At 40.1% G+C, this 14,017-nt stretch overlaps 3 protein-coding genes across 10 annotated transcripts in view; all 3 read left to right on the forward strand.

Annotated features, from left to right (window-relative positions):
* Positions 1–8,511, forward strand: part of myt1lb (myelin transcription factor 1-like, b) — a 108,198-nt gene extending 99,687 nt beyond the window's left edge. For 6 of the 7 annotated variants that reach the window (XM_072365642.1, XM_072365643.1, XM_072365641.1 and 3 more), the window contains 5 exons: positions 1,130–1,224; positions 1,689–1,792; positions 1,866–2,009; positions 2,802–2,864; positions 5,825–8,511. In XM_072365642.1, coding sequence (XP_072221743.1) covers positions 1,130–1,224; positions 1,689–1,792; positions 1,866–2,009; positions 2,802–2,864; positions 5,825–5,965 — 547 coding nt within the window. In that variant the 3' untranslated portion in view covers positions 5,966–8,511. The remainder of the gene's footprint in view (positions 1–1,129; positions 1,225–1,688; positions 1,793–1,865; positions 2,010–2,801; positions 2,865–5,824) is intronic. The other variant, XM_072365645.1, reaches the window with a different exon arrangement.
* adi1 (acireductone dioxygenase 1) overlaps positions 1–14,017 on the forward strand; it is a 331,967-nt gene that overhangs the window by 297,265 nt on the left and 20,685 nt on the right. The gene's annotated exons all lie outside the window — the stretch shown is intronic.
* The window catches only part of LOC140270373 (peroxidasin), a 50,968-nt gene continuing 50,194 nt past the window's right edge, over positions 13,244–14,017 (forward strand). For both annotated transcript variants that reach the window (XM_072365511.1, XM_072365512.1), the window contains exon 1: positions 13,244–13,469. In XM_072365511.1, the coding sequence (XP_072221612.1) occupies positions 13,285–13,469 (185 nt within the window). In that variant the 5' untranslated portion in view covers positions 13,244–13,284. The remainder of the gene's footprint in view (positions 13,470–14,017) is intronic.

The following is a 14,017-nucleotide window of genomic DNA, read 5'->3' on the forward strand; positions in this document are numbered from 1 at the left end:
TTAATATTCTGGGATGTGTAAGTAAATGAACTGTATTACAAGAGTTAGACAAATGTCACAGAAATAACTCCGCAGATTAAACGGTTTCATGACACTTGAAGTTAATCTTTATGCAGAATTTATTTGGCATCTGAAAATGCTTCAAGCAGAAGTTAAGTGTTGTTTTACTGATGATGTTGGTGTATTTATCAAGGGAAATATAAAAGTTGGACCTCAATATTTCCAGCCTCGAGGATGTCAAATGCCTCGGCTGTAATGATGTGCATGTTTATCTTCAAGCTGGCTCAGGGTCAAAGAAATCATTTCAGGAGAACACACTCAAAATGTCTGGGTCGTCTAAGGACACAGTGTTACAAACTGAACTGAACAAACACACAGTCTCCTATTATTCTCCCATTCAGCTCCACATACTTGTCTGAAACAGCCTTCAGAACCTTGTAACAATAGAAACAAAAGCCAATAATCTGACATCTTGGCCAAAGGTATGCAAGCTCAAGGTGGTCAACAGTTTTATTATTTTTTTTTAAAGAATGGCAGATTGTTTTTGGAAAACATCAGTTTTCTTTTCATATAAGTGGGGAGGATTCAAGGAAAAAAATGTGGGAACCACAGCTTTAACTTGAAAAAAACATGTAAACAAGGTTAAACTCTTTAGGTTTTACATGAACAGGTACACATGTTGGGGAATCTACTTACTTTGAGTTGGACTGAGGAATAGATGCAAAGATTTAGCACCTTAATATATATTTGAATATACCGCTGGAGCTGACTGCATAAGAGCTGGAAGACAGCTAGTCTGTCTCTGTCCAGTGGTAATAAAATCTGTAGCATTGTGAAAACTTACAGGTAACATCTGCTTTGACAAACTTCCTGGTATGAAACCTTGTAAAACTCGATGATGGTTGAATGATGTTGTTACCTTAGGACAAAACTTTGCCAGCTGTTCATCCTGTTTCCAGTCTTTATTCAAGCTAACAAGCTGTTTTTCCCCTTGTTCAACACTGAGGGATTATCTCTATTAAATGTCCCTACAAATAAAATGCATTATTCTATAATTGCACTGGCTCATTGTATATTACCGTGGAAAACCACAATATACTGAAACAATGCTTTCTGTTCCTGCCTGCAGCCTATCAGGTTGTCCACGTGCCACCTCCGCCATGAGGAAAGCCAGGCTCTCAGGAGTGGAAATGCTAACAATAAAGCAGCAACGTGCCAGCAACGGTAACTACAACCACCACTCACCCACACAATGTAGCCAATCAGGGACATGGATGTGGGATAATTCATCAAGGAGCGTTCCAGTTTCAGATGATAAACCAATCAGGACAGTATGTGTGTACATGTGTGTGTATGGGGCAGGCAGCATCACAAATACTCTGCCATTCAGGGACGATAATGAGACGAGTGGCTCCAATCTGGATGAACAGGCTGGGTTTAGCTGGCACTAAGCACACATGAAAAATTTGACATTTAACCACAAATTTCAAAACTTTCATAAAGATCTAATAACCTGCTTCTGTTTTGTTGCACTGAAGACCATCACACCCAATGTCCTGCAGGCTTTTGCTCAGATTTATTTATTATTTTTTTCAATAACTGAAGTCATCGCAATAAGGCTGCTAATCTGATTCATGACTGAGGCGTTGCATTGAAGCGTCGGTTTTAATGCTGCTCGTCGTCTGCAGGGCTGGACCACGAGGAGGAGATCAAGCAGCTGGATGAAGAAATCAAAGATTTAAGTGAATCTAATTCACAAGTGGAGGCAGACATGATCAAACTTCGAACACAGGTGAGTCACCTCGTGTCTTCTTCACTGCATTTCGTGTCACACAACTCCACTGAAACACGCTTCCTCTCTGCAGATCACAACCATGGAGTCCAACTTGAAGTCAATTGAGGAGGAAAACAAGGTGATTGAACAGCAAAATGAATCTCTCCTGCATGAGCTGGCCAACCTCAGCCAGTCACTGATTAACAGTTTAGCTAATGTCCAGCTCCCTCATATGGTAAGGGCTACCAGGAACGGAAAGCCAGCAAGTCGCAGAATATAGTTAAATAAAAGTAGCATTTGTGTATTTAACCACAGCTCTTTGTGCATGAGGGGGAGTTGTGAAATGAGGGCACACTTGTAGCTGAAATTCAGCTTAAAGAAAACCAAAAACAACAATATGTCGAGGTTTTGTCAGTGCTGTAGAGAGGAACTAGAAGTTTTGTGTGTATTTGATTTTTATCATTATTTTAATTCAGACTGTGGACATTTCTAAGCAAGGAATTACTGACTTTTTTGTATGCTTCAGATATTTAATTCTCCTCCTTCAGTCTGTCTTTCTTTTGGCTCATTTTGTTGCTAAAGATGTCATCATAGTCACATACAATTCTGTCGGTTTTCATCCTTTGCACTACCATTCTTTAATAATATCCTCTTCCATGATGGACTTTTCACTGACAAAGGGATGAATCAAGCTGCATTGAAGCATCCTTTCCTGTGTGAAAGCCATTTTTAATAAATACAATAATAACCTGCTTTTAAATTTCTGCAGTTGCTCAAATTAGGAAAAAAATGTGACACTGGAACAAGATGAATTCTTACTGGTGATACCTCCTTACATCACCACCGGGCCTCGTCCTGATTTCCTGCCTATACTCATCGATGTCTAGCTTCTATATTTCACTTTTCTTTAGGGTCTACAGTTTGTGGCTGAATGTGAAATACTGCCATCTAGTCTTTGATTGTAAGAATAACAGCTCACGCTCTCAGATGGAGTTTACAGAAATCTGTCCCTTCTTTCCCTCTCCAGAAACCACTGGCACACAAAGAGCCTCCTCTGAGGAGTAACAGCTGCTTACAGCTGCACCAGCAAGTAAGCCACTCGCTCATATCACTTAAACTGCTTTGTTCATCCTCTGCATTGCAGCATTTTATTTCATTTGTTACAAAAAGTTCTACAAAGGAAGCTAAATCTGAATTTGAATCTTAAAAGCAGCATGTTTATGAGTATTAATGAGTAATGATTACACAATATTAGGGTGCGAACAGCAGGCAGAAAGGCCCCACAGTGCTCACCACTACATTTTTCGTACTTTACTTACAGTTTCTTGATTTTCATTTCATGTTTCAGTTAATTTGACTGTATTTAACTCTTTCATTGCTGGACTATCATTTCTCGAGGAGTATTATGAACATTTAATACTCTTATTCTTTGTTTCAACATACATCTGTGTCCATATGTGAGTCATCCACCACCCTGTTCATTTCTGTGTGAATGTCTGTAATCTTCAACAGATGTTCAAAACTCCCCGTTTTTTTTATGCTCCTGAATTGGCCTCATGCATCTAAAAACATTTGCAGTGAATTTGGTAGTCTATGCTGTGTATTGGGAAGAATTGGGGAAAATTTGAAGAAGTCTGACAAAAAACAGTCAGAGTCATCACTACCTGACTATATTTTCAAGTAAATCTCTTATTATCTCTTATCTCCAATCTCTTATTTCTCTTGTGCGTTTGCCACACCTTTTTGTGACAGTAGTTCTCCATGAGCTCACTCAATCAAACTGGGTGGCGGAAAAAGCTGATAAAATCATCATCTATCACATTTCTGCAGTGATGTTTCCATCTAGGAATTCTTTACACTGAACACTGAGGGGGTGTTGTCTGTATATCCAAAGCAAATTCCAAGAACAATCTTAATAAAACAAATTCTAAACTCTGTGAAATCTCTTTTAAACCACATTATTCTCCTTTGACCACAGACACACTGAGACTTTAAATGAAATGATGAACAACTCCTGTGTTCTGAGAGGTTAAAAAACAGGTTTTGTTTAGGGAGAGAGTTAGTGAATGACGTCAAATAATAACTTCAGTCATAGTTTTATGTCATCGATCTATCAGTATCAGTTTAAGTGTTCACAATGTTTAGATTAGTTTCCCCTGAGATTATAGTTCTGGCAACTGACTTCTGAAAGAAAACACAAAACATCCTGAAAACATGCTTGAGTGAGGTCTGAGAATATTTGTCACAGCGTGCGTCACTGTGGCTTAATGCGTGTGCTCAGACTGCACAGCAAGCAGCCAGCCATTGGAAATAATGGATTTCTAAGTACAGCAGGGCTGTTGTTGCATTGTCTGATGGGGCCATCACACAGTACTGAAGCAAACTCAGAGGCTTTAGAAATACGAGCTCCATGGGGAGTTTGCATTCAAGCGATCATGCACCATTCTGCAGCAACAAACACGAACCTTTTTGAGAACCAAAGCAGAAAAACTGCTATGAAGGATGAAATACAAACCTCATTTTCAGAGAAGTTGGGGCGCTTTCTAAAATGCAACAAAAACCAAAATCTGTCATTTGCTAACTCATACGAACCTTTAAACAGACACAAATACAAAGAAACGATTCTTTAGAAAATATGAACATTTTGATACGGCAACCTTTGTGTTCTGTCAGCTTTTAATGGTTTGAAAAGTGAGCGCACTGATTGTTGCAGTGTTTCTGACGACTCTGTGTCCATTCTTGCTGATTATGATATTTCAGCTGCTCAACAGTCTGTAGCTGTTCTCTGAGTCTCCTCTTCATGAGGCTGCATATAGAAAGGTTTTCTATAGCAGACAGGTGTGGACTGCAGGCAGGCCAGTCAAGCGCACACTCTCGTGTCTATCAAGCCACACAGCTGGAAGTCACGCAGTGAGGTCAGGCATTGTCCTGCCACCTAGCATATGTCTCACCAAAATTCTTCTGTCAAAAGTCTTTCTGTCCATCTGAGATTGGGTTGTGTCTGTAGAATTCAGCTGTGTGTCTGCACAGAGTTGACTTGTGGCTTCCTCCTTCTATAACAGTTTTAGGTTGCATTTCTGGATGCAGTAAATTGTGTTGAGTGGAAATGGTTTTCCAAGGTACTCCTGAGCCCATGTGGCTGTATTGCTCATGGTGACATAATGGTGTTTCATACAGTGGTGCCTGAGGGCTCCACGGTCATCCAGCAGTGGTTTCTGGTCTTTACACACTGAATCTATTCACAATATTCTGAGCTGTAGATGTTGAGAGACCAAAGTTCGTTGCAATCTTGCATTGAGAAATATTTTTTTTTAACTTAATAATGTATCTCTGATGTACTTTGGCACAAAGTGGTGAGCCATGACCCATCCTTGCTTGGAAAGACTAACCCTTTGGTGAATGCTCCTTTTATAACCAATCCTGACACCCTCATCTGTCACCAATTAATCTGCTGATTGTAGAATCCTCAATAACTTGTGTAGCCTACAAACATTTCTGTTTTTCTGATCTTTGGGATCTTTGGAAATCAGACATGATTCTGTCATGGAAATCCCTGCATGGGCTCAGGAACACTTCCAGAAATCACTGCCTCTGAACACAGTTCACTGTGCCATCCACAAATGCAGGATCATGCAATATGTGAACATGCTCCAAACATTTTTTTTATATGGGGTTGTACTTGTGCCTGTTGAGTAAAGGTTCAAATGACTTTACAAATCACATTTGTAAGTTTTTGTTGCATTTTAAGAAAACTTCTCAGTTCATCTGGAAATGGAGTTTGTATTCCAATGCAAATGCTAAGCTTTAAGTGTTTGGTTCAACTTAGATACGATGTTGCTTTTAAGATTTGATCTCTTTTGCCTGTATCTGCTTCCATACATTCTCATTTACCTTGCCCCTTTGTCACAAACATCTAACAGCATTCATGAGCCCGGATTGTGCTGGAATACTTACCGTCTGTGTGTCATTTACAGTGTTATTGTGACAGAAAATCACATCTGGAGGTAGATCTCTTTCCAGTACTAACCTACATGTTGTTTGGTCCTCCAGGAGTCTTTAAGCGAGCAGAACTTTGACGCCTACGTCACTACTCTAACGGATATGTACTCAAACCAAGACCAGTACCAGACTGCAGAAAACAAGGCCCTGCTGGAAAACATCAAGCAAGCAGTTCAAGGGATCCAAGTGTAACCATCCAGCAAAGGGAGGCTTTTGTCCTCCCCCTCTCCCCCCTGCAGTAACGGACGCAGGCAGTGACGGTTTGATCTCCGCAGTAACTTATATAGTGTTATATATTTGAAATTCTGTTCTTTAACAAACAAAAAAAAAAAGGAGGTATTATGCTTAGGAAGACCTCGAGGTCATTTCGTTCTCTTTCTGTTTGGGTCTTGCTTTGAGGAAGAACATAAAGGAGTAAACTGCAAAATAGTTTTTGAGGACATTCACATTTTGTACGTTTTCATATGAGCTGACATGGTGTCATGTAATGTTTCTAGCTGCTCATATATGCACATTTTTAGTGTATATTTCTGAACAGTAAGCTTATGAACATGGAGGTTCTTTTTATTGATCGACAACAAAGCATTTTAGATGAAAAAAAGTGGACAGTAAAATGAAAATGAAAAACACTACAAGCAAGGAGGAAGCTACTTATTTTTCTCCTCTGTGGATGATTTTGGACTTGATGATTTTAGATGTTTTTTTTTTCTTTCCCGTTTTCTTCTTCTTCTTCTTCTTCTTCTTATTGCGTGTAGATTGTTCAAGAGCAAGGACTGGTTTGCAAATGGTTTTATTTTCTGAAAATGCTTGAGAAACGTTTGTGCTTTGTTTTGATGAGGAGTAAAGATGTGTTGCTGTAGGTGGGGGCATTTTTAATTGGTGCTGTAAATGAATCCGAGGAGAAAAACTGACCTGATATATGTATGAATGTATGAATGAACAGTTATATTGTAAACATCACTACACGGAAACCCGATGGTGGAAATCCCATTCCTGTATCTAGAAGAGTCAACTCATTCCTAGAGGAACACATCATGCATGTTCACATGCTCATTCCTAATTAGTCTGAGGTAGAGATGTGTAAAGACAATGACCTACAGAGGCCACATTCTAGCCTTTCTAGTATCAAATCAGCTCAATTTTGTGTTGCTAGGATCTCGAAATGTCTCAGCAATATAGTAACAAAATCATTTGTCTATAGGAGGTATGTGCGATGCAATCTGCAAAGGGAAAAAAAGGTTGGGTATATGCAATTTCTTGTTTATAAGCATAGCGGGGTAACATGAGTCTTTTTAATATAGCCTATGTAAAATATTGATTTTTATACAAATCTTTTAATACAAAAAGTCTTTTTAAAAAAGGAGGAGGAAACCTGGAAATTGAGTTTTCGAAGCAAAAGTATATTAGTTCCACTTTTTTTCTGTACGATTTTGCACAGGAACACCTTCGTTTCCATGTTTTGATGTTCTTACAGAAACTAAAAGCAGTACCCGAGAGCCTGACGAGAGGGTTTCCGAGGGTTTTGTAAAGAGTATTTATAGAGTATGACGGCGGGACTTACAGGGTCACTGTCCCCACTTATGTGCCAGTAGACTATTTGCACTTGTCCTTGAAGATATTATCCTTACGTATGGCGGCGTGCAATTTCCCAGGTGACCTCTTTGGCACACGATTGAAGCAACCAACTGCTTGCAGCCTCTGCAAGTGCGGATTTACGACCACTGAGAGGAAGAAAGAAAGAACAGGGACTTTGAAATCAGACAAAAGGATGATTATAACCATAGCAGTTATACTGTAGGCTGTTATCAAGTGTAAAAACATTAACAAAGTTCTTTCATTTTTGCTATGTTTTAGGAAGATGAAGTTATCCCCCAGCAGCACTTTATATCTAATCACTGTACAAAGGATTAAATAGTCAATCAATTCAAGGTTTTAAAAGATAAAAAGAAAAAAAAGCAGAGGAGGCGAAGGCTTGGAGATCTTTGCGGGGTGATACAATCCAGCGTCACATCTGTATGCCTGAGAGTACGCACCCCTCCATCCTGTTACTCTAGTTGTTAGCGATCATGTTCAGAATTTGCCTTTTTGAGAGCTAATGCAAAAGGTGCTTGTGGTTCACCTGACTGAATCTCATCTATTGTACTTTACTGTCCTCTTTCAGGACTCTACTACCCATCATCCATGACTGCATTTGCCTTTTTCCACAGCATCGTGTCTGCAGCTTTTTGCCAATATAGTAATGCTTCAGTAGAGTAATAGCTAGTACCAGTTTTTGAATTAATTCTCATTATCGGTGAAAAACGGAAAAAGGGATTTTAAAGCACAAACCGGCTGCTCATCTGATGTTGGTGCATAAATAACAAATCTGAAAAGAGTTATCTGTGACTATCTATAGGGAACACAAAAGGGTTGTCACATATTTAGAATGCTGAATTTTCATAGAAATTATTGTGAATTCATCAGAGTTTATTATTTTGTTTGAGCCAGTTCATTTTGAGGTTGATTTCAGTGACCATTAACAAAGACAGGATTTTGTATAAACTATTGTGCTCTCTGTGGAACTGAAGTTTGATTTATTTTTGTACTACACAGCATGGATTTGTTGACATTTTAATTTTGCTATAAATGTGTGAGATCACAAGTTGCTGTGATATTTCATTTATAAATTGTGAACTTTGTACAATTTTTGTCATGCTGGATGTTGACACATCTTACTCAGAATAAAGAAAAATGTGTTGCCAGAGGCCTGTAAAATGATCTTGTTCATGTTTTTATTATATACGGTAAATAATTCTAAAGAACCAGTCTCAATGTTGTTGTTTTTTCCCAATGAACCAGCAGATGTCAGTAGACTGACCCTGCAGTTGGAACAAAACATTGCAGGTATGCTGTTCTGGGAAAAAGAATAAAAAATGATTATCAAAGTTTATTTTTGATTCTTTCAGAATGCAGCAGCCAGGGTTCTTACACAAACATGAACATTTGAACACATCACTTCAGTAATAAAGTCCCTCCTCTGGCTTCCAGTTTAATACAGAATCACCTTTAAAAGCCTCTTTCTATAGTCCACTATAGAAACTATAGAATATAACTCATAACTGTACCGTTAGGTCCTCGCTTAATGGCAATAGCTTTCATTTGAAAGACTGAAACAAGTAAACATTTTAAGTGCATTCCACAGGTTTTACATTTCAAGTATTTTACTCCTGTATTGCATGTGATTTCATCACAGCCTGCTCTTAAATAACACTCTTAGCGTAGTTTAACTCTGAGCCGTTGTAACACTACTACTCATTCAGTCATTTCACTGTATTCTCCGGAGACTTCTGACTCTTACTGTATCTCTTAAAAACATTCCATTTACATCATTTCAATGCCATTACTAAGTTTCTGAACCTTTAGCTCATGACTGGAACTTATTTTCAGTCATATAACACATTTTGGAAAATATTTTCCACTTCTTAACCATATGAATTTCCTTTGCCTAAACCAGGTAAGTATAAACAACCAGTTACTACAGCAGATAACTGTCACCACCTCTGCTTTGAGTCATGTCTTGTGTCTGATTGTCTTCCCTGATTCCTAAGTGTTTCCACCTGTTACCCATGTATTCAAATAGTCTGTGTCTCCCTTGTCTTGTGCCAGTGTGTCTTAGAGATGCTAGGGTGAGGTCTGTTTTCCCCTCCAAATAGCTCCTTAGTTTCAATCCTGGGTTCACAGCACAAATAACTTCCACTTCAGGATAGCCTTTCCTTAAACCGCTGTCAATCTGGTGTCCAAACTGCTAAAGCTCAAGGTGTCCTTTGAGGTTGACTCACCGACATGTCCGCTGATTCTGAAATCCTTTTAGAAACCGCTGGAAAACGCACAGCAGCTGTTGCCAATGGAGTCTCTGCCTCGGTGTGGAGTCCCCTTGTCCCGTGCTGTCTCGCGCACTTGTTGCTCCAGAGATGACAGGAGCGGCCCGCCGTCTCCCAACGTCTCGCCATCGTTGTCGACAGCGGCTGAAGAGGAAAATGGTCCTGCGTCGTCGGTTTCCAGTCCGTTCTCTCGCAGACCACCAAGCGTGTCGTTCAGCTCCAAAAGCACCAACATGCCTTCATATTCTCCCTCCAAAAACTCGTCATGTTCACAAAAAGTCACGATGTGCTTAACCAGTGCACGACGGCTTTTATTCTTTATGTCCTCAGAGTCTTTGCCAGTAATTTTACGGGACTCACAAACTCTGTGTGGTTCCTTTACGGTCAGTCCGGACAACTTTACTTCTATTTCCAGAAGAAACTCTTCTCGGTGTTTTGACATCTTGTTACTAACGTTTTACTTTCCAACCCTTGAAAAACAACCAAACGGGACGGCGTCGTACGAGCTAAACTGTTAGCTCTGTAAGCTTACGCGGGTCAGAGCTGCCTTCGTCTTTTCTCCGTCCTCCGCCGTGAAGTTATAAATCTCGGTGGAACCTCCAAATTGTTACACCACTTGTACACATTAACGACATCGGTGGTGTAGAAAACGTAGAGTTTATTACTTCCCGATGGGGCGGGTAAAACATCTTATTCCAGGTGCCGCACATCTCTTACTTGCACAGTCAGTTGTTCCCAGGATTAGTTTACCAATGATGCTCTCAGTTACTCTGGTCCAGATCTCTGGAACAAACCTGCTGATCTGAGGTCCATTACAACTTTAACTACATTCAAAACTAAACTCAAAATAAAGCCCACAGTTTATATCTGAGCGGGATTGTGTGTAGGAGAACCTGGACTGTATTTTCCTGTTATTTTCTGTGTGGTTTTCTCATGACTGTGGTTCTCTCATACTGTGTCTCAAACGTGCTATAAAGATTCCTATTTGTTTAAACTTTCAGTTTAGACTGGATTCAAGACAGTCTGACAAACCGAACAGCATATTGTCTGCATATAACTGTGAAGACTTTTGTTTTTTGTCTTTTATTTTCCTTCAGATTTTCAGTTCTGTCACGTCTCTGGCCTCAGCTCTCATATTTAGTTTTATTTCTCATATTCAGAAAGTGCATTTTCCAGCAGTGTTTTGGATGGCAGCGACATTAATGTGAAAATGTTTTGTTCCCCTTCTTATTTCTTTATATTTGTTTCCAGACTTTCTTGTTACAATTTAAAGTGGTCTTGAGCAATAGTTCTCCAGGCTTTCTGAAGGTCTTTCAAAGTCTCTCATTTCCAGTCCTGTCCTTGCACCTGAACGAAGCACCAACATGGAGGATATACAACATGGTGTTATTTGCTGAAGACATTTAAGTAAACTGGACAATTGGAGGACAAAAGAAGGGACTAAAAATATTATCCTCCGCAGTTTAACAGTATCTGAAAAAGATGTCCTTATAACAAAGGAAAAATCCAACAGCGACTTTACACAGGACCTTCGGTGGATCCATCTACTGTTGGCCAAAGTCTCATCTGAAATGGTCTCCATGGAAGAGGCCATTCTTACGGAAGGGAAACAGGGAGAAAAGGCTGAGCTATGCCAAATGACACAAGAAGTGGACTGAAAATCAGTGGCAACAGGTCTTATGGAGGGATGAATCCTCCCTCAACATTATTAAAGCAGTGTGTTGTGTTTACATTTTCATTGTACCTATTTCCAGGGAAATGTATAAAGAACTGAGGGGTGGATAAAGACTTGCACAGTGCTGAACATTTCACTTAATCTAGTGTCTCTAGTTCCTGCTCTACATTCAGAGCAGCTTTGATACAGCTAGAATAGAGCAGAATGCCCTTTATTGTCCAATTGACTAGCTCTAGGTTAAATGTTGTGTCCAACTCTTCGGAGAGGAGAACAGAAGATTTGTAGCACACAACTTAACTCACTTTATGTGTTCTTTAGCAGAGACTCATGTGTGTGATGTCAGTGGAACATACCACAGAATATCTTGGTTTATTTTGAAGCCATAACCTGCGAACACCAAGCCCTCGTTGATCGGCGCCTGCAGTATGTCAGATTAGGGAAGTGCTAACAATAGCAAATGGGATAGCATTGTTTGTGATGGAAAAACTAACAATGACAGAGCGGCTTGCCAACAACAGCACACACAACTACCCCTGACCCACATAATACAGCAATCAGGAAATGGAATGACACTGAGTTCCAGTTTGAGACAGATCAGTCAAAAGGCTGCGTGGCCACAGTGAGCTGGGAAGAGATCCAGAATGGGTTCCAAAGCTGTTTTAATTACTGCTACAGTTACACTAATGCAAAATATAAACTCCAAACTGTATCACACCTGTAGGTTTACTCTGTTTTGGGGATTTTTTTAATGTCCTGTTATTCACAGGTTTCCCAGCAGATGTCAGCAAACTCAAATGTATTACAGGAATTCTGTGTTTAACAGGAATGTTGGAGATGAACAGCAGCCTTCTCTCCAGAAAGATGCAGAGGATTGACACCACACCACTTACTGTTGCAGGGAAGTAGGTGAATTACATTTTCTTTTTCTTGTCATAAAAACTAAACCTTGAATAGCTGGGATGTATTTTAGATGAACATGACCTGATTTAAAACAGATTACCCACAGATATGAGTGAATTGGTTAATATTAGCATGCTGTTTACTGTATTTTGCATGCTATAGATTCCTTATTTTTCTGCTCTCAGAGAAGGTAAAGTTACTTCATCCTGGGTTACATGTTGGGATGGAAGCTCCATCTTGTGAGGACGGCTCCCCTTTTATATGCTCCTGACACAGTAGTTGTGTGGTTAGCTTTAGTATATAAAAGGTGGTTCAAATGGTTAAATGTGTGGCAGGAGGGCAGATATGGACACAGGAGAGGAGAGAGGAGGTGGACCTTACAGAGAGAAATAAAAATATTGCTGCCAGGGAACTTAGTTCAGAATCTTGATAAAACTAGGTTTTACTCCCCCCCCCCCCCCCCTCATTTTTATTTTTTATTTGGCACTCCTATTTGCCCACAATTACTTTGGTCACTCCTGTTATTTCATTATTTAAGAGCAAAAAAATGTGAAAGTAGCCTACAATGAAGCATTTTCAGTGGCTGGAAAATTCAGTCAGCATCTGATCAGCCACACAAAGTGGTTTTTAACATTTGGTTTCAAATTTTTTTTCTCTTTTCCAGTCTTCTTTTCGCTCCTATCACTCCACATGGAAGCAGGTAAGCGCAGAAGTAGTCGATCATCAAATATTTAAATAGTGGCTGAATTACAGTATCTATTCATTCATCAATTTAAGATGGGGGCGCTATAGAAAGTCCATAATGGACTCAATCTCAAGTCCAAAGTAAACCTTTCTAAGGTCAGGACAGTGTTAAATTGATGAATGGTGTGCATTAAACACGTATCCTGAGGTTTTTACATTCAGCTTAAAGTTGGACTTTGTCAGAAGCGTAACACTGCCCCACTGCTGTGTGTGTGTGTGTGCGCGCGCGCGTGAGTGAGAGCGAGAGAGAGAGAGTTTGCCTCACCCACTGTGTGTGAGTCTGATGTGTGGGGCAGCTGGCGGTCTGTGCTGTGCTCGGCTCACTGCTAGCAATGGCGATGCGGGCTGGCCAGCTCTTTTCTCGGTGTCTCCTCGCGGCGGCTTTGTTACTCTTTGCTAACGGACCGCAGTTTGCACTTTGTTGTCCGAGTCGCTGTTTGTGTTTCCGAACCACCGTGAGATGTATGCATCTAAACCTGGAAACGGTGCCGGCTGTGTCTCCTCAGACCACCATTCTGTAAGTAGCTTTTTCCTCCAGTCTAACGGGAACCAGCAGGCTCACAGCACCGGAATGCAGCGAATCCGTGCGTTTGTTTGAGTCGTGCAAAGCGGTTTCTACTCCGAGCATCAATCAGCTGATCACCCGCAATGCTAAAACAAACTTTCTTTTCTTTTCTTGAGATTTCCAGTTGAAACAAAGGCCCGTGGGAATATCACTGGTGATTGAGAATAGTTTTTTTTAAAATATATATATTAGTAAGTTTCCACAAAGTTCTGCCACCTGCCAGTGGGTTCAGCTGTGGACTGTCGAGGTCAATGAAGAGGATTTTAGGGTCACACAGCTGGTGAAGTCAGCCACGAGCAACGTGGAGGCTCCCCAAAAGAGTTCCTGCAGGAGAGAGACACAACAGCAGTCAGTGTTAACTTAACCTCTTTGCAGATGATGAAACTAGAGATTTGAGCCAAACCACAGACTCACTCTGCTCATTTTTTAAAGTGTTTTTTTTTTATGGCTAATCAACAAGGAAGCTGTAACTTCAAGACTAGACCATAAAATAATAAGAA

The sequence above is a fragment of the Leuresthes tenuis genome, unplaced genomic scaffold (assembly GCF_036924035.1).
Source record: "Leuresthes tenuis unplaced genomic scaffold, fLeuTen1.0.hap1 SCAF_15, whole genome shotgun sequence".
Classification (NCBI taxonomy): Eukaryota; Metazoa; Chordata; class Actinopteri; order Atheriniformes; family Atherinopsidae; genus Leuresthes; species Leuresthes tenuis.